Here is a 27,166-nt window from a genome sequence, read left to right on the forward strand (position 1 = left end):
AATATTTTAGATCATCATGCTCATACAACTAGACTATTAATCAAATAAAAGTACAAAGGGACTAAACAGTAGCATTCAAGTCACAACATCAAGGTTTTAACCAAAATACCATCAAACGATAACGGAAAACAAAAGTTGTGGTAATTCAAAACTATGGAATAGGCGTATTTTATCCCACGCCCGTTATTAAAAAAGCGTCGGCAATCATTGCAAAACATAGCCAAAAGTTCTACGATGATCCCGAAAGCATACACGCTATGTTATTCATGGTTATATAAGGTTCATAATTTATATCGAGGACAAAATGTATTCATAAATTTGCCAACTACTTACCTCTGACATCAATGGTAATATTATTTTTGCTTTTCGTTCCTGTATTCTGATGTGAATAAGATACGCAACTCCAAATTTCATTATAGTTATTTCTGTTAAGAGGGTTAGTGGTGCATGTATAGGTTGTGAGGTTCAAACAGGAACAGTTGGAAACGGGATCGTATATGGTTGAAGAACATTTATCTAAATTTCCAATTCTAACTACGCGTTTCTGATTTTCGTAGAATTCAGCAAAATGTACATCATTCAATGTTGAACACGTGAAAGTCAGCGTCGAATTTTCCGTGACAAATTGACGGTCAGCTGACAAGAACACATCTGCACATCCTGCAAAAATTCAAATAGGTTTGCATGAGAATATTTGTTTCCCAGAAGTAAAATCCCCGAAAATTGTGCAATAGGATTCTTAGCTTTGATTAAGTTTAAACATATTTTTACATAAGCGTATACATAACCAACATAAAGACAAACAGAAACACATGTACACTCTAGGGAAAAGGATTATAACGAGAGATAAATATATCTTAAAAAGGTCTTCTCCAAACCTTAGCAAAAGCTCAGAGATAGTGACGGACATGTGTACAGCTTCCAGTTCAATGTCACAATGATATTGATATTGTTGAATTCAATAAAGTAGTGGTATTTAAGCGAACTGTAAATATGGTTTTGCTTTGTTCAACATTATTAAATATTTAAAGAGAAAATATTGAAATACGACGTACACTGACAAGATAGTAGCTAAAAGTTGAACAAATATAGCTTTCTAACAATGTTAAAGTAATCTTAGTTTAATTTTAATAATCAAATACAAATAAGTCGTTCATTCTCTTTCAGAACATAATGAAAAAGTTTAAAAAGAAGTAAAAGGAAGAAAGAGGGTATAGTGGTTGGTTTAAATAAAATACTTCCAGTGCCAAATCTTCCATTGAGCACTTATAAATAGTGCTGAATATCGCATGTTTAAAGAAAGAAGACAATTCAGTGTGGGAGCAGGTATAAGTAGTTGGATAATACTGTTCTCTGGCTTTCAAATCCTTTTGACATTGAATAAAGAGGTGTACTGCAGCGAACAATGACTTATTTTGCTCTTCTGTCAGGGAAGTATCACCGTATCGTATTACGTCAGACAAAGCTTTCACAGAGCTGAGCATATGTCTCCTTTGATCAGTATAAAGAGGACAGACACGAAGATAATAATAAGCTGAGAAACTCCAGCTCCGATTGATTTTAATGCTTAAGTGGCTCCCGGAATTACCACACATTGGCGCCTATTTTCTAAGTAGTTGGAAAACCAAGACACTAAGTGACCACACAGGCCTGCTTATTCGAGTTTATAAAGTAGAGCACGAGGCCAAACTTTGTCAAATGCTTTACTTATACCAAAAAAGACAACTCGTATATCAAGACCATTGTCGAGAACTTGACAGAAACTATTATAGAGGTACGTAGGCTGTCTGACAGGAGAATCACCGGTCAGAATGACAGGTTGGAATCGGGTAAAGAAACGTGTATCACGGAGAAAGTGGAACATGTGTCTAAATATACTTCTTTGATAGACCTTCGGCAAAGTATTCAAAAGAGAGATTGGGCGATAATTTGAATGGATGGAAGGATATCCCATTTTAAAGACAGCGCAAACATTTGAATATTTCCAATTAGAAGAAACAACACAAGAAATTAAAGAAGCATTGAACAAACCACATAAAGGTTGGCTATGTTCTGAAGAAGCTTCATGTATGATACAATTAATCAATGCCATCAGCCCCAAATGCTTTAGCAAACAAGAGACAACTTACAGCATCTTTAACGTCGATATGTATGATAACAATTGAATCAAGTTCAGCATCATCACCGATTTAATCAAGTTGACGTTATACTTGTGTTGAATAGTCAACGTGGGTTTGAAGGACAAAGACATGATTGAGGATATCGGCCTTGCCTTGGTCGTCTGTAACGCACTGACCATCTAATGGATTGCGTAATGGGGGAATGCCTCATGATTTTACCGGAGTGATAAATGACTTTTGCCACCAATTGCTCTAGAATTTAGTTCTCTGGATTTAAGTTTCGAAGCAAGTTAATCAAAATATTTCAAATTTTAACTCTGGATCAAAGTGACAACTTCATGACGCAAGCCGCTAAACTTATTCCAATATATCGGATTGTTAGTGCGTTTGACCTTTCTATAAGCTCATGTGCGTTGTCGATTTATTTTATTTTAATGTCAGTATTCATCCAAGGAGATTCAAGGGGATTGATATTTTTAGTTCCTTGTTGAGAACAAACTTGATGGAAATATAAAAAAAAATTAGTAAAATTAGAGGTAAAGAAATTTTAATTTTTGTATTCGTAATTAGTGACCGATAAGTGTCCGAAAGCTTCTGGCAATGTTGATTATAGCACCCAGTGTCTTTTTTTCCATATTCGATGACGAATGACCTTCTTTACCGGTTTATTGTATCTAAAAATTCCAAATATAGGACAATGACAACGAATGGTTCGATCTAGGAACGGCACTCCAACTCCACTATAGACTAAGGAGTTTGAGTTTGAAACACATAAGTGATCGATTACTGACGAAGAATTTTCTGTAAAGTGTGGTTGATCTGAGATGCAACAGTTGCAATAAAGAGAAGATTTTTCGCCATGAATTTGACTCAAGTGTTCAAACCACCTGTATTGATAATATCATCAATGCCGCTTTCTCTCGCCAAACCTATAGAATGACGCTATAATAGTTAATTCCAGAGTAAGGGGGACGATAGAATACACCGATTAGTACACGTTTAGATGTGCGTATTTTTAGTTCTAACCAGAGAAACTTAAGCGCAATTAACTCCAAATCATTTCCTCTTTTAAAAGTGTTACCGTCTTTGATATAAGCGGCAACACGACCCTATGAATCTCCTTGCCGATCCCGATGAAATGGTCTAGGAAAGCCAGGGATTAGATTGTGTTTGTTTATGATTGCATTAGCTAACCAAGATTAAAAGAAATAAGGATATCGAAGGACCTTAGTTCAGTAGTCGTCATTAAATCCAAATTTGGTAGAAGACTCTGAAAATTATAGTGCATACGGGAAAGGTAGTTGATACTACACAGACAATTTGACATATCACAATATGAACTACTGACAGATATGTCGTGTAGGGTGAATATCACCAGACAATGAAAGAAAAATATGCAACCAACTTAATACTACCATGGGAACCAAAAGCACAATCAATGCTTTGTGAATCTTGCATTTGTACGAAACGTTTCACATGCCGTTTGACTTAAGGTCAAATTGCACTGCGATGGCATAAAGTGAGCTAATTTAACTTGACATATTTGACGTGCTAGAGTACCTAAATTAGATGTAACTTTGAGATTCAACAATAAAGAGTAAGCATCACTTGCACGGCTTATTAAGTTTAGTAGGAAATCAGTAAGCGTTGATCTGATTAAGTGTATTGTCCAATTAACTTTTTAATCCAACGAAACGACTCAAATTGGAATTAAAATCAATCAATGGTGTTTATGGAATAAAACGGGTCGTGGCCCTATGCTATAGTTTTTTCGAAATTATGTGTGTATCGAAACGGAAAAGCTTTAATGCACCGATATAGGTTATGGACCAAAATGATTCAGACAATCGATAACAATCAACAATGTATAATGATTGATGAAAATAAATGTGTAGATAAGAAATGTGTGACTTAATTCAACTCCTGGTTAGAAAAATGCATTTATCCTTCATAAAACCGAAGCCACGGGAGCTAATGGGATATGTCTAGTATTTTTATTATTTAGTGTTATTTATTCTGAAAAGATACCCTTCAGAACATTAAAACTGCAGTTTAGGTTTACATGATAGTTGATTATTGGTATTTAATAACAAAAACACAGGTATATGTATTTTTAAACATTATTTCTGAGTGCTTATTCTATACATACATATAACACTAATAACTGTTGAACTTGTTATTGAGTGTTGGTGTTTTTCGCTTTAGAGATACGCACATACATACAGGTCCTCCCCCGTTGCTGATATTCTGTTTGTTCAATTTGCCTTCAGTACTTAAACACATATATAACTTAAAGAATAAACTTTTGATAAAAGACAATATTTAATGAGAAAAACTTCACACCATCAGATGAATAAAAAATGAATGTCATGGGCAATAACCTACGTCAATTGATTAATATACCGACGTCAGATTTTATTAGTTATGAGGGCTACAACTTATTTATTAAACCGCCCTTTGTCTTTGTTACCACAGTAAAGTTTATATTTAAGCTTTACTTTCCAAAATTAATTTTAGCATTCCTTTCATCACCTCTTGCGACAAACAATTTGTATTCTTTTATATAAAATTATATGTTTCTTACCGCAAAGAAGAGCAAAGTGTAAAATACTTATAAACACAAATCCAACATATTCGTCCATGTTTCAATTCAGCAATATGATAAACTTTAGTAAATAGCGCTCTTTACTTATTTATGCCTTAAACGCATGCGCAAGATAGGATAAGGTAGTACACACATTTAAACAATGAATAATTACGAGTATATTGATGTTAGGAAAACTGGCATTATGTGTGTGCATTACATATGGAATTTGAAAGAAAATAACAAGCTATGACATTTTTCCTTTTAAAAACAGTGTGCGTATACCACGTGATTAATTGTGTCATAAATGCTACGTCGAAAGGCAACATTTTGCTTCGAATGGAGACTTTAAACAGAGATTATTTCACTATTCCTTCATCATTTTAAATGAAACATAGAGCAGTCTACGCCGCTTACGGAGCCCCACATTCGGTCTTTTACCAGAGTTTAATTGAGAATGAAGTTTTTAAAACACTTCGACAAACCTTACCACAATACGGCCGTCTGACGGAGCACTGTCAAAACATTATTTTGTAAACAGGCTTGTCGAAGTGTTTGATGAAACTAATCACCTTATCAAACCCCGGTAACAAAGCGAAGGCGGGGCTCTTTAAGCGACAAAGACTGCCATTTGTTCCATTTTCAAATGGTGCAATTAAAGAAAAGTTATATTTGTTTTAAGTCTTCATTTTAAGCAAAATGTTGTCATTTAGACGTAGCATATAAGACGTATTCATCACGTGATATACACACAATGCACACAAAAACCCTCCTTTGAATCACATTGGGTTACGGATTTGTCGAAAAGACAATTTGAAATAACAAGCTTATGGACACATGCTTAGGATGTTAACGTGCCACCTTAAAAGTATCATGTTCAAATCAATAGTTTACCATGGTTGCTTTTACTTCCGTTTTTAATCAGTGACGTTTTATATCTAACACAGTTCTGTTCGGGAAATAAAGTGGATACCTGTTAGTTTCGTATTGGTAAGAAACATTTTTGTCTAACTTATTCACAGGATTGTTGACAGCACTAAGTATTCTCATATATTCCTACGATTAAAGCAATCAATAGTTTGTTTGTTTTCAAAACCGAAAAATAAGAACTTAAACTATGTCTTTCTCTGTGTGTTTTTCTGGTATAAACAAAAGTGTTGCAGTGTAGAGGCGCACTCCTTACTATAATATCAAACACTAACAAACAACACTTTAATGCAATGATTATTATATGAAACTTGATGTGCAAAAGTATGATTGCAAACATCATAAACCTATTTGCTTTAAATAAGTGTTACGTTTGCGGATATTTAATGTGTGTTTTATACCATTTGAGTCGATGTTAAAGAAAAAAAAGTATGGCTGCGTGTTATACAGTTTTAGTACGTATACCGGCTTGCATTGCATATTTTGTATTAAAGTAAGTAACTAGATCAAAATGGAGAGGATGTTATCATCAAACAAGTATTATAACAAGACGAATGCTCAGAATAATGATTGCTTCATTGTATGCTTAGAATACATGTTTCAGTGTACAGATATAATCAAAACTATGTTATTGAATTTTATTTGCTCTTGAAGGATTGTAGTTATGGGATGAAAACTTAACAATCATCGAAGCGCAAGGCCTCAAGGTTACCAAAATGCCTCATATATCATAATGACATAACGGATCATATTTATTTATTACACTAAGGGAAAATAGTCCAACAAAGGAGTTTAAGTTTACAAGCTCCTCAGTAGTTTATATGGTAGTGAAAATTGCAAACTGTCATTTATTCATGTTTCTTTTGAACCTGATTATTCAAATGGAAAAGTATAGTTTAAGGAGTGTAGTTTGCAACAGTATTATAAATACTACAACGTAGCTCAGATGGTAGTGCTTTGAGCTTAGAGTCGGTGAGGTCATTGGTTTGAACCAAACACTCGGCACATGTTATTGGTACAAGTAAAATGTTATTATACGAAACAACTTTTTACGAGCAGTCACAAGAATTGAGCAAATGCAGATTTACTAGAAAGTGAGTTATACCGTTTGTTGTGGAAAATAAACATACAAGCAGGTACCTTCCGCTTTCTTTTAGACATACCGTAGACGTTTATATAACGCATATTTGTTAGCATATTTCGATATATGAATTGCACATAAACAATACAAATGCAACTTCTCGTTTATATCTCAAACAAAGACCTGGCAATCGATACACAGTTTTGAATAAGAATCAAGCAATAATAACTTTACATTTTTCATTTTTTGCATGTGCCTTTGTCTTAATAATTACGACATTTATGGGTTCAATCATTATTCATTTGAAAACATTATGACTAGAAGTATATAGCTAAAACATTAAAAGATACAAGGTTCATACACAAAAATACACCAATACAGCACTACACAAAAATATAACGCAATTGGCAATATAAAAGTATCATAAACATAGAGATTGTTATACCATATAAAATAAAGTTGTTAAAGTAATAAAAAATGTAAGCTTGTATCGCACTAACCACATACAAACACTTGACAGAAATAAGATAATTTCATGTGTTAAGACGATCAGCTTATGCATAATAATTGTCTGTTTTGTTGTGTAATGTTCTGTTTTGTTCGGAATTAAACATAGAAAGCATCAATTGTTTTGTCGATGCGACTGTCGCAAGTACAAGGCTTGGAATAAAACGAGTTATAGGTTAAATTCCGCTCAACAAATACACATGAAATATTACCTACTATACTATTGAACCTACTAACAAATGAAATTCCAAATTCGTGGAATGAAACAGGAGAAGACAGGTAATAACCCAGAAAACAACTGTGAGTGTTGGCTGATTGAGATTAGTGCCATAATCGTTACTATGGTTAAAAACAATTCAATAACATCAAAGCTAATCAAATAAAACGAACACAATCACACATGGGAAACACCCAAACCTATCAAATAACACAAAATATAATCACACGCAAATGTATTGTATATCAACGAAAGAACTGAAATGTTTCATGAACAATGAAAAATACTAGCATATATTTTTTTTCAATCTATCTAATGAATAAGCAGCTTAATCTTGTAGTATTTTACTTAACAATTTCATTGCAAAGTACACAAAGTACACATATTTTGCAAGATTGTTGTCAACAAAATACATGAACACCAAAGGACATGTATACATAAACCTAAATAGGCTACCAAAAATAAGAAGTATACAAAGAATAGCACAAAAATATAAATAATCATAAATTTGAGATAATCATTGTAAGTACTAGAAATAGAAGTTGAAACAGTTGTCGCCCTTGATATGAAATATTTTTAAATAATTGAACAGCATTTGTGGAAAGATTTTTATTTCGAACATAAATATATAAAAAATAATTCAAATTTCAAGAAAAGAAAAAAAATAATGATGAAAGTGTTTGATAACACGTAATCAACATCCAGGAGATCCGAAATAAAAATAAAATAAATGAAAATTATAAAAACATCACCATAGGAAAATTCTCCAATGATTTTTTTTCTACAAAGTAAAACAATAAGACACAGGAAAGTACTATCAAACCGAAATATCAGTAAAACACGCACAAATGATGCAATCTTGACAAACTTATAGCAAAAGAATGTATGAAATGAATACTGAAAATAATATCATAAACTTTGAATCTTTAATGGACTGTATCAAGTTTGCATAGTTTACATACTATTAAAGGGGCTGTCTCACGTATTATAAAATAGCGAAAAAAATAGAAAATTGTCGAAAACTGACATAAACTTGGCATAGATGAGTACAATGCATTGAAACTTACTAAATGAAGTACCACATAGTTTACAATTTATTTAAGTTTAGCAGTTATTTCCTTTTTTCCATTCAAAAAGAACTACCCGGTAGAAATCATTCCTTATGCGTGATTGGCTAGTCGGTGTTATTACGTGATATTACCGAGGTAGGTGTAAAGCTTAATTATGTCACCCGATTAGAATAAGCCTTTGTTGCTCAGTGAGTAAGACGCTGGACTTCAATTTTGGCGACGCGGGTTCGAACCCGGTCTCCGACACAATTTTTATTTACATTTTGGTACTTTTTTTGTTACAATTATGATATCAAAGCGTAACACATTCTATTAGATACTTGTCCTGAGATTCGTTACAGAAAAAAAATATTTGGTGCCAATCTGTGACACAGTCCCTTTAAAGGCACAGTTGCAACTTCACAGATGAGAAGTAATCTTGAATGGCAATTAATAATATTACAATAGGTCAAATGGTGAAAACGATGATAACCGTGCATGGCCAAAATTAGTAATAAAACAATACGCTCAATATCTTACGGAATCTACTAAGCATAAAACTTAAAACCATAATTAGACTGTACAGCAGATATCAATCTGAAATGAGTAATATAACTAGCAAATGCCAATTTGTAAATTTTACCTATGAAGGTTGACAATGAACAAGACGCATGACAAAAAACACAGGACGTGAGATAATATGAATACAATCTGAATATATGTATCACCAGCTACTCAAGACTTATTCACAGATATTAAATAAAGAGGTCAAACTGATAGCGATAGATACATCATATATATTGGATGGTTGTCTCAATCGTCTTGGCCGATGATGTTGCTGTTCCGTCCTAACTTAAAGAACCAGTATCCACACCATAAATATGATCGACAGAGATTGAATAAGGAGATACACCGAGGAAAGGATTTGAAGGTTGGCAGAAATCGGACTTGGAATAGACAGCCCTGTGGCGGGAAAACTGCATGACTCTTTCTGCGGGCTGGAAGGATATAGCGGAGAGAAAAAGAGGACTCTAAAGAAGATGAAACTGATTCTTCAGTCGAATCGGCCCTCGCAACAGCTCTACTAATCCGGTTCTAGATAGAAGCAGGGCTTGAAATGGGCTCTTTAGGAAGGATTTAAATAAAGGAAACTCTCAACACAGCCATCATGATTGGTGGTCCAGTGAAGAACTCCGTTGTCCATGCCCTAACGTTTCCGTTCTCGAAGAAATATATTGCGTATTTGCTTATATGAATACTGCGGGGTTTCTACAGTGGTGGTTTTCTCCACTGGCTGCAGATTGATACACATGTCAATTCTTCATTTGCGGTCTGGAATCGGGAATAAGTTAAACGATCGCACCGGTTACACCTGGTTACACATATTTAAGGATATTGCACTTTTTGGTGATTAACACCCTTAAACTTAAACCTAAATGGTGTTTTTATGCCTCCTAAAAATCTTATTTTAATACTGTTTTGATGAACATCTAAGTTTCAAAACAACTTTCTCAAAATCAAACTCTGAGTACCCTTTTGCCGTGACATGAATATTCATTTGTGTTTCATATATCGCAGCCATCTTATCAACAAACGTACAATAAACTATTATAAATTCATATAAATTATTAGCGAGTTTCACAATTAAAATTGAACGATTTCGATTGAAGTAAATTTGTATAAACTAAACAATGCAGCTCATAGTTTCTAAATATAAGTATCTGGTTACTTAACTTTTTTTCTGAAACAAAAAAATAACAAAAGTATCTATGATTCAAGTAAAAGGGTCTATTTGCATTAGTATTGCATGTGCAATATATTGTTTCATGATGATACTGCTTAAATCATACAATAAATTGCTAATTTAAGATAATAAACACCGAAATTCAATGCTTTGAATAGAAACACTGTTTTGGAAAATAAGGTACCGATAAAAGTTGTACATCTCTTTAAACATTTGAATACGTTTTTCAATTATTGTATATTTGTATCTGCAATAGTACACTAAAAACTACAAGGACTGGCCCAGTAACAAAATACTTAACACTGATTATACCTGAAACCGCACGGCAAAAGTTCAACGGATACCAAATGAAAAAAAAATAGAACGTACAAAACAACACAGACATACAACATATAAAACACAACAGGCATACGCATGCATCGAAATATATTCATCAAAACTTTTATAATTTTAAGTGATTCTCGTTTCAAGCAAATGTAATGAAATGTTAAATGTATAGGCATCCTAACATTTTAACCGGAAAGGTACAAAACGTTTGAAATAATCTGATAACGAGAGAGCATGGCACTTGCGTGTTACAGGTGACAGTATTCAAGTGTGTAGCTATCTATATTATATCACTATTATGTAATTGTTGTAAGGGTTAATGTTTCAGCTGACAATACACACATAGGTACATTACTGGGATTTTGTCTACTGTAGAGTTGTTATCCTTGTGCGTCTGATAACAACTCAATATAAATAAACTAAGCTAAACTTAACCATAAACCGTTTAAGAATGAAATCATTCATTGCAATCATTTCATGCAGAATAAAGAATGGCCATACAAAGCTATATTGGGATGAATGAGAATGCATATATCGATCTGGGGAAGCACCAAAATGTTAATGATTTATTTCAATATTTATATGAAAAAGTACAGAAATAAGTCCGGCAAGCAAAACATAAATCACGTTCAATGTTACAGGGTCAAAGGCAAAACACAGAGCAACAACACATCCATTCAAAAACAACACACAACACATACTATATATACAACTAGGGTTGTGTATTAAGGATCGTTGGGGTATCGCATTGGAATGGTCAGAAAAATGTTATTTTTACTTGGGGTTTAAACCAGTTTCCTTGCACAACCTCAAACCAATCCAAACAATTCCGATAAAAGTAGAAAACTTAGTGGTAAATATAAGCTAGACAAAAAAATCAAATCGCAAATAAATTGTATGCATTACGTAATATTTATATACTACCTATGTTTGTCGTGGTGTGTAGTCCATAGCCTAGGTCAATACCATCATAATGAATATAAACGCTCAGTGTCGATTAAGGGTTTTAGTTTGATTTTCAACAACTGGGCTTTCCCCATTTATTTCAATTCTGTTTTTGATCAAATGGTGGCATATACTATACACGATTAGCAGATACTAGAATAAATATAAGCATAGAAAAAACAATATCACTTAATATGAGGGTTATTTATACGATAAGACACGTTTTAAGACATGTTTACTGTCTCGATGTATGTATTAACATTACCCAATCGAACATAATGTGATACAGGACGTCAGAAAATTTTCCATTTAAATAACAGAACATGATATCACAATCCAGTTGAAAGTGTCCAGAAGGTAGAAATATACTCCTTTCTTTACCAATGAGTCCATGTACCGTATATTTGTCCATATATTAATTAATATAACAATGGAAACTAGTACAGGAGTATGAATTTATCAAATGTCTTGATTATAGACAGAACGAAATAAAAGAGCCATACTCACCGTCAGTAGCTGTGGCTAAACACGACACCATTGTCACAACAAACATTATAATCAAAATACTCATCATCCTAAACCCTATCATTATTTATATTCTGATCACCATCATATCAGTTGCTGAATGAATTATTATTTCTTTCATCTTTTCAGCTTTCCGAAGATAATGTCAGCCCAAAATAGAATGACGATGTTTCAAGGTAGGTTAATGTTTGACTCGTTGCAAACATGGATTCTAAAGCCGATTCCCATGTTAAAAATGAAAATATTTTGCACATATGACATTTGTCAGCAACTAAACAAATGGTACATACAATGAAAGTATGTTTATCTTTGGTTTATTATAGCCAATTTACCTTCAGAACTGAAATCATGATCAGTTGTTTACGTTTTAAAGGCACATAATTATTTGACTTTGCAAAGAAATAAAAGTATTAAAATAATAAATACTTAAAGCGGTAGAAACCTTTTAATATAAAATATTGCGCATGTTTTTCAGGATGTATAATGGGTGTCCTCTTGGTGTGCATAAACGGTAATATTGCGTTGTATACTGTATAAACCCGTCCAAATGTTAAGAATATAAATATGTATGATCGCCCGGAATATTGTTAGAAAGAAACTATTGTTTTTTCTTTATGGTAAAAAGTCGCGAAAAAACATCCAAACACATTCAAAGCATGAACACACATGAAACATTTTTGTCGCAATCGAATAAATTATGAACTAAATTAATGATTTCTTGGTTTCAAGGGAAACGCTCAATATCGATATGTTCGAAAATGAAAACAAATGAACAATTAAGAACACATTTTTTTGTGCTTTCGAATTTTTCTTCTGTATTTCAGCCTGTTTAGCAGCCGTTACAATATTAGGGGAGGACAAACAGTACTTTGACGCAGATAAACCATTGTTAATCGAGTGCGAATTAAACGATTCGACCACGGATATAGACTTTCGATTCAATTCTATCACAGTTGTTTCTTGTGAACCACAATTCGGTTGCGGTATAAAAGATTTCGCATATAACGTAACAAAAACGGACTCTAGTTACATTCTACACACTGTCAACAACTTCAATGCAACCGGGTGTGGAGTTTACCAATGTACAGACATCGAAAGCGGCGACAGCGATACAGTCAATGTTACATACAAAAGTAGGTCAAATTATTATACGTCTTACAGGATTTACAACAATTATGTATCGTGGTATCATTTTACATACCAGTTGCTGAAAAGTCATAAATCCCAATTAGTATTGTCGCATTCACATCTGCTCTTGTTTCCCAGTAATTATGTTTAAAAATAGTATGTCTGTTGATTTTTGTTTAATCATTTCCTGTTGAAATTGCAATAATCATTGAAGGCCGAAATATGCTTTATTGATGACAACAACGTTATTAGTGTTGATTACCACGAATATTCAAACTTAAGCGTTTGATTCTAGTGTGAGTTTAAAGCAACTGGAACATTGTTTGTACAACTAATATAAACAAAGGTGCTGCCTCTACGGGTTGAAGTTTTATTACCGGACACGTTACACATACTAAGAGTGGTGAGGAAACATAAGTCATATATGTTAATGCAACTTGGAAGTATTTCTCCCCATTTTTAAAAAATAGGCAATTTTGTTACAGTTGACAATTTATTTAATATATACACAAACATCTACAATCCTTCTGTATACATAAAAGGGATCCATATCTATGCAAATTGAAGAAATTATTGATGATATATGCTTAACGAACTATATGTAGCCAGGCAATTCTGACACTACATCTGCAAAACATCTCAGTGAAAATAATAAACCGAAACCACTCAAAAACTGTTTCAAAATGTTGAATATGTAAATTATTAAAATGATTTTTTAGATTTAAATGGAAAATACAAATACTGTTTTCATTAAGACCAATTTTTTTATTTGAAATGATAAATGAATTCGACAAACATCATGTTAAAAGTTTAATATTTAAAAAAAAAAAAATTCAATTCATTAATATTTACAACCCAACTTCCATTCGTTAAATGAACTGCTTTTCGGCAATTGCGTTTATAAATCGATGAACGCAACATCTTCGGATATGTTCGGATCGCAATTCATCGTTTAACAATATACATGAAAACTATTGATCTTATTATTGTTTGTATTGTGTCATCAGGTCCGTAAAATATAAATCAACATTTAAGAACGTGTTAAGTTATTATAATTATTTTAAACGTATTGTTGCCAAAAGTGTTTCAATTTTACGTTTAAAAGTGATTTCAAGTGGTTGATCTTTTCCCGCGTTATTGTGACGCCATTTGAAAAATATGTTTCCGGTTACGTTCGGGTCGTTCTGTTTACTGAATGGGAAAGAAAGGATTACTGAAAGGTTATGTCAAATGAAATGAAGTATTTTTTAACGTTTCTTGAATGGAATAATGAACTATTGGTGTAAACATAAGGAATAAATTGCGGGGTTGATGTCATTATCAGGGATATGAACGCAATTGGGCTGGTCAAAGTACGCATGGAGTCCTTCGGACTCCAGACACTTAGACCAGCCCAATTGCGTTCATACCCCGATAATGACATCAACCCCGCAATTCATTCCTTAAAAAGTTTACACAAACCTGCTAAATTCAGGTATATATAAACATATTTACACCTCAACTTCCATTCCTTAAATGAACTGCCTTTCGGCAATTGCTTTTATCAATCGATGAAAGCACCATCTTAGGATATGTTCGGATCGCAGTACATTGCATAACAGTATACATGCAAAATATTGATCTTGTTATTGTTTGTATTGTGTTAGCAGGTCCCGTAAAGTATAAATCAACATTTTAGAAAGTGTTACTTTTTTAATTTTAAATGAATTATTGCCATAAGTGTTTGAATTTTAAGTGATTTCAAGTGGTTGATCTTTTCCCGCCTTATTGTAACGTCATTTGAAACAATGCTTCCGGTTACAGTCGGGTCGTTCTATTTACAGAATGGGTAGGAAAATGTTATTTTTTTAACAATTATTGAATGAAATAATGAACTATTGGTGTAAATATAAGTAATGAATTGCGGGGTTGATGTCATTATCGGGGATATGCACGCAGTTTGGCTGGTCAAAGTACGCGTGGGGTCCTTCGGACTCCACACACTTTGAACAGCCCGATTGCGTTCATACCCCGATAATGAAATCAAGCCCGCAATTCATTCCTTAAATAAATCCGTTTTAGACATTTTACAGTGAAATATGAATGCACATGTATTCTTTACTCAAATTACTTCTCTTAACCATCTTCTTAACCCACATGATGATAAAAATGCATTTATCATAATTATAATAAGCATTTTTCAGAACCAAAAGCACATTCTGAATTTAGCACCTATATAGCATATAGCGAATGAGTAGTCGAGTCAGTGATATTGTTGGACATTTCCTTACATTTCTGTTTTAAATAAAAAAAAGCATTGTGTGGACATCGATGTTTTACCAGACATTATCTGAGACTCTATCATAGTTTAATACGCATTATTATTATTTTTCCCTCACTTATTAAACCCTTAAGCGTTCTGGGCCTGTAAAGTGTGAACCTGATTTTCTATCAAATAATAATCAAGTCAAATATCACAACTGGCAGCTGAGCTTAGTAAGCATTAGTTTATACATTAACATGCATATTAGGTAAAAGCCGTAAGCAACTACTCTAATTTTGACTGTACATGCAAATCGAGCTAGCGCCAGTTTCTTATCAAAACCGTTCATGCATGTATATATGAAAAAAATATTAATGATTACAATGATACGGTTATATTATATACACAAAATGCCTTAATGAGGCTAATTATGTACAGATGATAATAAGATGGATAATACAAATTAAGGCCACAGTTATCTTAACGACATGTTTATTTAGATTACTTTGGATGAATGTTTGCAATACAGTGTCAAATATTCTATGTTATGAGGTATATTTAGTTATTAAGTCCTATGCAAAAGAACATCTGTTTAATCTTTTTCATTAATTTTTTTTTTATTCAGTGTTTTCCGAATGAACCAGCGGCCGGCCAAAATAGAAGGTTTAAACTGCAATATGACCGGTTAAAATTTGAAAAAAGAGTTGAATTATAAGTGGACTAAGAAGTAGTTGGTCGATTATTTTATTCTTTGAGACGGTTCAACCGAAACTTTGTCGCGTAACGCCAACGCTCACTTAACTTTCGTGATAGTTCGTTCAGTAACCAACCAACAACTGTTCAAGTGTTCTAAGTCTTTATTGTTCAACGTTCTTTCTAAGTATAATAATCAGTATATAATAAAGTATCATACGGGCCATATGTCTAGTCCACGCCCAAAATCTAACCTAACTAAAAATGAGTAACATGCGTTCATATATACTGCTGATCTCGTCCAGTTTGTGACAGGTATGCATATCTAATATCTTGTTATAGACGAAAGGATGTATTCTATAGTCATGAACTGTCACGCTAATTGATCTAATAGCCAGCGGCTATCACGAACTGTCAGCATCTAAGTGTATCTACATTTGATCACCATGATGGAGTATTTACTTTTTGATACAAATAAATTTTGAATTCTATTATTGATTTTTGGTTATTACTTTAAAGTGTTTCATACGTAACTTTTATGTTACGTAACACTTTAAAGTTGATACGTAACGACGGTTACGTGACAACTTATTGAAAATCCTTGATATTTATTTCAGAACACAAGCACTTATTTTCTGTATGAACTGCTGAATCTTAATTAATAACTGTGCTTTTTGAGCATATGTAAGTAGCATTTTAGAAAAATACGGAGTTGAATACATGCTTCGGTTCATTTTCAGGCTAAATGCAACACAACCCGAAGTTTGACAATAGTTTTTTTAATACTTTGCAATGTTTTACACATAATAAATATATCATCTTCTACTGTGAAAGAATGCAACATTCCGATTAAAAGTAATTTGTGGTATCGAAATTAAATAATAATGTAGTAATAAATTTGATAAATAGTGCAGATAATAAAGGAACACAAAGAATTTGATTGTTCAAGTAGATGTTTGTATTATCCTTAAGCTGAAAACAAAATGTACACTACATAAATCATCATTCGGCATCATATTATAAATTGTAAGTTTCGTTAAACTGATTATAGGATTAAATGGAATGGTCCTATAATGCTTTAAAGCTTCACTCTCACAGATTTCCCGTTTTGACAACCATTTTATTTTTTGTCTTGAAATGAGCCAATTTCTGCGTAAATGTCTGCCAAACAGTGGTATAAGCATGCTGACAAAAGATCAGATCTAAGATTTTCATATTTCCGTTCGAAAATTATTGTTTAATGACTAAAAGCGTTACTAACGGTTTAAGAAAAATGCATAAAACATCATTTTTTGAACATAAATATTAAGATTTTCGATCCATGTTTTGTAAGCAGTCTTATATCACTGGTTTTTTTTGCACTTTCGCATAAATTGGCTCGTTCAAAGACAAAGAAAAAGTTGTCAAAACGATTAATCTGTGAGAGTGCAGCTTTAAAAGGGCAACAACAATGTGTGATGCACAAGACAGACAAATGATAGATATCAGACAAAAATGATATAATCTCAAAGCCGCGGCTACAAACTGCCTGAAATATAATTATTCATAAACAGGATGAATTTACTTTTAAAATCCATAACAATAACCAATAAACATACACTAATTAGAGCCCTAACATACAATACGCCAGTCGGTTTAACGAGTTAGTAAGTGGTTTTAACGAGAAACGTAAGTCGTTTAAACAAATACATTAGTCGTTTAAACGAGATTTGAACACTAAGAATTACCTGGTACGTTTACTCAGTCTATGCCACCGTAAATATAATCACGGTTCTAATTCAGTTTCAGTTGATACAAATTGTAACCGGCCAGATACTACTTATTCTAATTTGATATTCATTTATTTTTAATTTGAACCGGCCCTATTGCCAGTTGACCTGTACTTGTCTATTCTAGTCGGCAACCTGTTCTTAGTGAAAACACTTTATTAAAGTATATTAAAGGGAATTGAAACCTAATGGTCCCCGAATAGGCAAATATACATTAAAGTAAGCATAGAATTGTCAATGCAAGCTAGTATGAGGAAGATAATACATTATCTCGGAAATAAATTCAATAATACTTGTATCCATACAACAGTTTATTATTTGGAAGAATATGGGCTGGCATTCGACAACAGTTTTCAAGTTCAATAATAATCAAACTTCAAAGTCAATCATTTAATATATAAATTAAATGTTAATCAAATGTCAATCAATATTGCAATCATTGTTTCTACATACAGTCACTAATTCAATATTCAAACAATAAAGACATAATGAATAAATCAAACAAACAATATTGACTTGTAATCTAAAAGTCCAGTGCCATAAGTACCAATAACTGTACAAACGACAAAGAAATTCACTTCTGTTGGTGATTCCAAACAGTATGGATAAGGTATTCAGTGCATAGTAACAGTTTTTTCTTAAATAGCAATCCTAGCTCTTAAAAAACTGACCTTTCGGTTCGACTGCCTGAACGAAAGTGAATCGGTGGGGTTGCGCGCTCGATTTAGCGCATGCGCTGAATCTATTTTTAAGTTTAAACCAATGAAATGCTTTAACGAAATGGCGGGCGCGGGAATCTTTTGATTACGTAATACTGTAAGGCGCCCTCAAGCGGATCTGTTGAATGATTAGATGTGTATTGCTAACGTAAACATAAAGGTGATGAAACGGGTTGATTATTCTCGATAACAACAGCTATTTTATAGTTAATAGCTGGTAATAATTTTGCTTTTTCAGCTTTTAACTACACGTTACAATTATTAATTATTTTTTTCCATAAATACATTATTTGGTAGGTAGTTAAAGGTTTATTACTAAAAACTTATGTTTGTTATAAATATGTATGCATTGATTTTAAATAAGAGTGTCACTTTAAGAATTGTTCTAATATGAACTTCATACTTTCTTGGATAAATTGTCAAAAGAATTCCGCCAATGAGCGCCAATTGCGCTTACGCCAACAATACCATTTTTTGACCATCATTTTAAAAAGTGTTAATTAGCATGCCATCTTCGTTGACCACAATTGCACAGCTGCCAGGACCAATAGCAATTTATTATGTCGGGTACATGGATATCGAGCTTTTGTAAATGATTCTAGAGCCGGTTGAAGGGTTGACAAAAATATGTCATTTCCGACTGACGATAGATGTACACCATCGGGTAAAAACAGACCAGGCAATCTGTCGTTGAAGTCCGAATGTTTGATGGCCTTATGCCCATGCTGTATAACGTAATGAATCAGTGCCCTATTGACACTATCTCTGGATTTTTCAATTATTTTGTTGTTGAATCAATACCGCCAATTCAACATAAGAAGATAGGAACACTATGCTAGTATATGAAAATAAATGTGTCAATGAAGGAATTACTCGTTTCATGTTTTTACGGAGTAGCCCACTGTTCTCGGAGCCCAAATCATTCCCCCGAAATGAATAATCAGGTAGTTTGGAGTAGGAGTACACTGACGTAAGGAATTTGCAATGTTCAGTACCTGGCTATATCGAGGGCCGGGCACACCGGCCCAAATGACTTTACACCATGGCGGGCCAACGTATCGTCCCATTGGACGTCCTTTTACATACGCCTCTTCCCGTTTGATAATTGACGAGCCCATTATCAACATTTTGCTCTGTAAATATAGATGACACATTTACGCGCTATATCAGTAAGTTATAACAATTATGGTATTATTTTATCAAGGCGCTGTGGGTGCTTCCTCTACTTGACCATCGGCCCATTAGATTTATGTCCTAATCGGGTATGTTCAGCATACTTGCTTATGTTGTTGCACCGATTCTCAGAGAATGACTTTTAATCATAGCTCTAGTTCCACAAAATTTAAGGCATTTCATTAACTTTGCTCTAAACTGGTATTTCGTCAACGGCTCCCTACTAAAATTACAAAACAACGGACTGTCAATGTTAGAACGTACCGATAAATACAACTTTACAACCAGTACAGGGCATATAGTTCTATCTGAAGAATGTGTAAATATCAATGAAACAGAGTTGCCATACTGGTCTGTTTTTGAACACCTAATGAGAAGTGTGCACTTGCATTCGGATAATGATATATCCGAAATATATGCCACTTTCGTGTAGGGGTCCGCTGTCACATCTATCCTTAGAAAGTCAAAACTGCAATTACAAATGCTGCATTAAAGAGATTACTTTTATAAGTTGACTATGCTACAAAAGGCATTCTTGTATCTTTTACGGGGCGAATTCGCCGTAAACCACATAGCATTTTCTGTATTATGAACGCTCGAGTGAAATATTGTAAATTGTTGAGCTTTAGAAAAATGAAATACCGGAAGAATTGGCATTTATTGTGGAAAATGGACATTTTATTGAATTCAGACAAATGTGCGACAACTTGAACTAAATGCGGCAATGAATGAGGCCAGCAATAAGGTAAACTGTATTCGTTTGAAATGCATTTAGGCCATAGTTTTTGTGTTTTCCGAGTTACGGGAAATGTTTCAAAAATAAGCGCCAGGAGGAGGGAATAAAAAATTGAGAAAAAGATGTCGAAAAATAAGCGTCGAGAAAATAAATAAAAATAAGATGGATTTTTAGTATTTTTTTCTTTTTTTCGGAAACAATGTATGTTTTGAAGTTGTGCACACTTGTTTCGTTCTCCATACTGCCTGTTGTATAATAGATTTGCATAATAAAGTCAAAACAAGATGTCATTTTCACAAGTAGTCACACTAATGCACCAGTCAATTGCAACCAGCCCCCCACCCAGGTCTGGAGAATAGCGGGGACTTTGACTTTCAGTCCAGCCAATCCTTGGTAAAACCCCGCCCTGCGGAGACAAACAACTGGTCAAATCCCCGCCAAATTCCTGCACCCCGAGAAGGAACGCACATTAAAGGAACTATTTTTAACATTAATTTTGGATATTCATTTTACTCCCTAAACGCCACAAGTCAACTGATTCACGCCGATGTAAATATATTCTTCAACCGTAACTCCAACGTATTTTACACTGCACTTTTAAATAAAAATTAGTAAAATTACACATAAATTATTATATATGCATGATTTTGATATGAGCATTTATACCTTTGTAGTGCTTTTAATAGTCCCTGAAACTGCACTGGCAAAACATAAGGCATCAGGCCCATTGTTTGTGTCTAAAATGTTGATTAATATCATTTTGGGTACATATATTGAGACAAACAACACATCTGAAGAAATATAATATCTTTGATATACAAGAAAAGAAACAAGGTATGTAACTCAAACTAACCAGATTTCACAGTAGAGTCATTTGTTTAGTTTCTTAATCAACATACAAACAATCCATTTTAAAATGGGTGACATGAAAAGAGGAACCAATGCCCATTAAAATGGTATGTGATATGTTGGTATAACTTTATTGTCTTAAGACAAACAAGCCAAATCCAATGTCACATTCTCGTCTTTTTCTGTAGTCGGAACCTGTACAGCAAATTCAAATTCTTAGTGTATCCCCGTGTAAACAGGTCTACACACAGAAATATTTACGTGAGTTTATGCTTTGGTATAAAAAAAAATACAATTCCGTTCCGAAATATCACAAAATGACAAACGCACTGATTTTTTGAACAACAGTCTTCAAAATAAATCCACTTTAAAATTTCGTAAAAGGCGGCCATTTTCCTTACAAGCGCTAAGATTATGATAATAAGCAAGTTTCAAGTTTTATTTTCATCATGGCATATAATATGCATGTGATATCACAAAACGATGAAACATATTTCAGTTAACATCATAAGCAAGAAGCGCCGGCTTCCGCCATCTTGGAAATTGTGCGCGATAATTTTTTGTTGTTATGAAAGTAGCAATAGGTTAAAAACACTAAATTTTATTTTCTATCGGAGATCAAAGAAACGGGCGGTGAAAAATAAAAATAAAGTTAGGAATTTGAATCTATTTACTTCACCTTTAAATATGTCCAAAATGCCAGCGGAATCGGCGTTGGCTGAGTATCCGTACTTTCGGGGCCAACTGAAGAAAGGTTGCCCACTGCATCCGTTGAATAGAGTCAATAAGTTTATTATTAACACTAGGAAGATGTACAGCCTTAATATGAAAACTTAATTGCATAGACCACATGACGATTGGACGGACAGGGGGCATCATTCGCTCCGATTTGGATGATTTCGAGTTAAGAATCTGAACAACAGCTGTGTTATCACAATTAAAACATATTTTTAATGAGCAAAACCTCTTTATACAAGAAGCATGCTAACGCAATAGGTACCTTTTCCAAATATGTTATGTCTGACAGAATCTCGCTGTTCACCAAAATCTCTGGCCACTGCAGAAAAGTCCAGACTCCCTGAAAGAACACACCGCAGTTTTTAAAAACTCGGCATCTTGTCTTTTAGGATACTGATCAAGCAACCGTCTAAAAACGTCGCATTTAATTGGAGTTTTACCTTTTTCCAAAATAGGGACGAAAACTATGCGTGGCGGTTGTAGGAAAATGTGACCTGTTGATATTTAAGGGAGAGAACCGCTTTCCACATTTGGGGCAAACATTAGGGAGAGTTACGTCCCTTGACTCACGGGCGACGCTCTGAGGGCAAGACCTGGTGCAATTAACAACAGGGTGAACCGCTTTGCAAACCATGCACGTATAAGCGTACTTACAGTAGGGTTTATAACAACCTCCCTTGTAGTTAATTTCATATCATGGACCTACAGTTTATGGCTTCAACATCGAAGGTCCGCTGGCGGTTCCGAACATACTACAAGTTATCCATAAATGACCGTCAATATTTGACCATGACCTTGAAGGATCATTAGCCATACGGAACTGGTTACCGTACTGGTAACATCTGCCAAAGGGGTTCGATTGAGCCCCCCCCCCCGCCCCTAAAAATTGCCATGTGCTTCAAAATCTCAGAGACCCTATATGGGTACAAGATACAAGATATAAGAATCTTTATTTAAAGTCGGGTATGTGTTAACAAGAAACAGCTATTTTCTGACAGGAATAACAGACATACATAACATATCAAATAAAAATAACAAAGAGCTTGTGACCTGGAAATTAAAGTATATATGTTAAAATGAACATATATAAGAGCACGCATACAAATACAAATAGGAAAATTGGATTAGAGTATCGAGAACAGTGATAGCATCAACAGGTTTTCCCGGCTGTACGGCCAGTCCACACGCGCACGGTTCCACTAGTTGATATACCACTGTAAAATGGTTAGTTGTTTCAAAAGTATAACTTAAAGGGTAATCATATACATTGAAATAGCAAAAAGTTGCAAAATATACAAGGGAATAAAAGCTTTGTACATCGTTGTGTAGTTCTTAAAAACTTATAATTAATCTAGCTTTATAGGTAAAATCTTGGAAAGTATTGCTTAGAGGATGTATGATATTTATCATGTTATTTTGATATTACACCAATCACCGTTAAATAAAGTTAATTGAAAAAGTAAAGTCGTACCACCTAAGCAAAATACTTGCCGAAAGAAAAACACAAGTAGTTGTATGTGTTCGACAGATGTTATATGAATTTGAGACAATCATAATTAGTATTAGGCCATGAAATTTAATTGAATAAGTCCGCTGAAATCTATTCTGGTATTTGAATGCCATATCGTGTCCAGTGTGTGAAAGCCATACCACTGAAAACAAAACTCCTTTTCCGTTAAGACAAAGGATAAAAGATATTCATTGAAGCATCTTAAAGTTCCCAATTTCTTCTACCTTTTTAAAGCAAAAAGGTATTATTTACACACTGAACATTTACAAGAGGGACCTGTCCAGATGCGGGTGCCTTTGTATGTAAATCAAAACATAATTTATGAATGCGTCAGTCATTGTATTGATATTTTCGATTTTCTTGACTTGAGACTGTGGTTTTAACATCAACTGGTTATAACTTAACGCCAGTTGTACATTATTGTCAAAGTCATTTTGAACATTAGGTTTAAAAAGAAAAAGAAATCTATATATTTGCTATTCCAAATCTAATCCTTAATTTGATCCGAAACAAATGTATCAAGCTTTGTGGAATTTAAAAATAACAAAGGATTTTCTGCAACTAATGATTTCGTTGGAAATGTTGCCATGCATTGGGTAGTCATAGAAACAGGGGTGGCAACGCTCGAAACCGATGTCTGCAAGGGAGAACCCCCACTTACAGGAGGGACCGTTGGCTGGGCGACCGGAACTGCATGTGTCGTTGGGAAAATCGGCCCTGGTAAAGTCCACCCTGCTAGCGGCGCGGAGGTCCCAACTTATGGTGGAACCATTGTCTGGTTGCCCGGGATGGGATGGGTGGCATCGTGGAGAACGTAGTTTTACCGCTTCCGGCAGAACTCGTGGAAGCCCTAGTCTACTGCACTTGTGTCGAAATACTGATGCATGACGATTGCTGATTCGGAGCCTTGAAGACATATTATTGTGTACCTGCACCTGCAGAAGCCAAAGTCAATTGGTAAAGTGGCCCGTCAGCAGGCTGTTCTAAGCTTGTTGTTAAGTTCGCTGTACTAACCGGAGGTTGATGGCGAAGGAGAGAACCCGGGCCCCGACTCGCACGCCTTTGCTGAATCTTACGTGCCCGCAAATTTCGTACACGATCCACTGCCCTTGTAACAGCATCCTATCACCGGTTGCAGGGACTTACCCCTCTGCCCCTTGCAGTGGTCCTATTTTTGAGCCGAGAATTGGGCATAATCATCCGATGACAATATATGTTTTTAGTTAAATTTTCTGTAAAAAGAATGCTGCCAATTTGTTCCAAGCTGAAAACATGGCGTATGACGTCACAAAACAAACGTCATCATGGTATAACACCAACGATATTACTAAATATGCCAATACGAGTTACGTCCCTGTTATAGAAATTATACTATTTTATTCCTTCTATAAACGGCATTATAGTCAATAGCCGATAATGCTCATTATTATACATAATATAAAAACAATAAACGCATCAATCTTGTCGCTGTCTCAGCTAAATTCCCTGTTTGAAAAAGTGTGGAATGTAATTTCCAAACAGCTTGCAAGTCATGTGATCACACATTAAACTGTCAATAAGCGTTTTAGCAACAAACTGTCATTTTAAGCAGAGTAAGCCTCTTTTAAACGTTTCCATTGATTAGTTTGTCACCGATGTTGATATGTCGGGCCTTATGTCTACCCTGTTTCGCATCAGTATTCCGCCTCCTTGCAATGTCCGTTTTTCCTGGAAGCTATGAAGTGTGCACATTTATCATGTGAAATTCACTTGATGAGTACATTAAAGGATTGATCGCCTATCTAACTGCGTTTATTCTGTATGAACGTAATAGGGCACGCGAGTAATTTCCATGAAGCGCGATAGTGCCAAAGGTGGACTTTACATTCAGCTCAGGAGGATTTGAAGCTCGTATTAAGTATTTTTTATATATTGCCTTAAATGGTAAGAGAATCATAAACCATTGACATGGCACCTAAGCTTTCCTTTTAAACCTTTTTGGAACCGCATTTTCTGACATTTTTTTTAAATGTTATATTGTCAATCTTTAATATTTTATATGCTAATGAAATCTGTTTGTTTACGCCTCTCTTAACCTTATTTTATAATCCATAACATGCGATATGTTAAGTGGAAACGAAATTAAAAAAAAAAATGTACATCGTTGCTTCGCTAAAAATAACATTATTATAGCATTTAATATGAAAGGCCGGTAGTAGCTGCGCATATCAATCCCGATTCACGATTTATAGTTCACAATGTTCCATAAAATAAATACCAATTTCGAATTTCAGGGTTGTTTTTTTCAAAATAATAAATATTAAATATATTATATTTTAATATTGTTACACTTGACGATATATTGTTTCACGATTATTTTTTCAAATACACGATTTTCTTAAAGTATCAAATAGTGAAATTGTGATAAAAAAATTAGTACAAATTGTCAATTGTTAATTATAATTTATGTTAAGTGTAGGCACTGACGGTCTTTCTTGAATTCAGTTAGTTAATGATAATCGGTTCATGAAATGAGCTTAGACTTGGTGACATTCGATTCAATTCGGCTACAGTTGTTACTTGTGAGCCAGCATTCGGTCGCAGCATAATCGATAAGGGTTATAACATAACAAAAACGGAATCGAATTATTTCTCGTTAACTCGTTACATGCTACAAACTGAAAACATCTTCAATGCATCAAGTTCAAATCGTACAGAAATCGTAAGCAGCGATAGCAATGTTAATGTAATATACAAACTTGGGTAAACAATTGACACGCCTTACGAGTTGAACAACAAATATGTATATGTGGTAGTTGCTATTATGTTGAAAAATGTTATGTCTGTTGACTTTCATTTATTAATTTCCGTTTAAAATTGCAAAGATTTCCTGAAGTGTTAAATCGTGAAACTGTGACAAAAAAGTATAGTAGAGCTTGTGAATTGTTTATCATAAATAAAGGTGATGTCAACGATGATCTTTCCTAAAAAGGTGTTGCAGATATTTCATGATAACTTGGTTTGGAAAAAAACCTTAGACTTGTGACGCACACTTTACCTAAAGTATGATATATTTAGGTACGTTTAATTAATGTTAACCATATAACCATCCACTACTTTTATTTTCAGAGTTTAACATTGACGCAGACAATGTTGAGGAACAGGATTTGTCGTTGACGGTTCCAACAACGTGTGTCTTCCCCTCCATTTCGGACAACATTACAGTCACATGGTTCGGCTTAATTGAAGTAAGTTTAGTTAGTACTAGCCTGATTCATATACGATTTAAAATTTAAAAATGTCCACACTATTTTGGGTTGGCTAGCATTGCATGTTGTTATGTCATAATTATTAAGCAATGCCCAGCTAATTCACAAACGATAATAGTTTATGTATAAGAAATAAATCTTCGAAATATATTTTTAAATGTTTACGCCATTTAAAGAGAAGAAAGTAGTCTAGCTATTACCTTTGTGTATAAATGGTAGTCATTTATTATTTTTTGAAGAGAAAATAATCATTAAGACATATACAAATACCTTAATATCGTTTTATAATTTAAATTAACATTGAAAAAAGATCTCTAGATGTGCATATCATTTTT

General features: G+C 33.9%; 2 protein-coding genes across 5 annotated transcripts in view; one reads left to right on the forward strand and one right to left on the reverse strand.

Annotated features, from left to right (window-relative positions):
* LOC128236228 (hemicentin-1-like) overlaps nucleotides 1-4,775 on the reverse strand; it is a 28,832-nt gene extending 24,057 nt beyond the window's left edge. For both annotated transcript variants that reach the window (XM_052951110.1, XM_052951109.1), the window contains exons 1-2: nucleotides 4,705-4,775; nucleotides 334-660 (exon numbers count right to left, since the gene is read on the reverse strand). In XM_052951110.1, the coding sequence (XP_052807070.1) occupies nucleotides 334-660; nucleotides 4,705-4,762 (385 nt within the window). In that variant the 5' untranslated portion in view covers nucleotides 4,763-4,775. The remainder of the gene's footprint in view (nucleotides 1-333; nucleotides 661-4,704) is intronic.
* An 820-nt stretch (nucleotides 4,776-5,595) lies between these two features.
* Nucleotides 5,596-27,166, forward strand: part of LOC128233510 (uncharacterized) — a 70,417-nt gene continuing 48,846 nt past the window's right edge. For 2 of the 3 annotated variants that reach the window (XM_052947213.1, XM_052947214.1), the window contains exons 1-5: nucleotides 5,596-5,694; nucleotides 12,156-12,202; nucleotides 12,502-12,537; nucleotides 12,851-13,159; nucleotides 26,692-26,810. In XM_052947213.1, coding sequence (XP_052803173.1) covers nucleotides 12,169-12,202; nucleotides 12,502-12,537; nucleotides 12,851-13,159; nucleotides 26,692-26,810 — 498 coding nt within the window. In that variant the 5' untranslated portion in view covers nucleotides 5,596-5,694; nucleotides 12,156-12,168. The remainder of the gene's footprint in view (nucleotides 5,695-12,155; nucleotides 12,203-12,501; nucleotides 12,538-12,850; nucleotides 13,160-26,691; nucleotides 26,811-27,166) is intronic. The other variant, XM_052947212.1, reaches the window with a different exon arrangement.

Source organism: Mya arenaria, chromosome 5 (genome assembly GCF_026914265.1).
Source record: "Mya arenaria isolate MELC-2E11 chromosome 5, ASM2691426v1".
Taxonomy (NCBI): Eukaryota; Metazoa; Mollusca; class Bivalvia; order Myida; family Myidae; genus Mya; species Mya arenaria.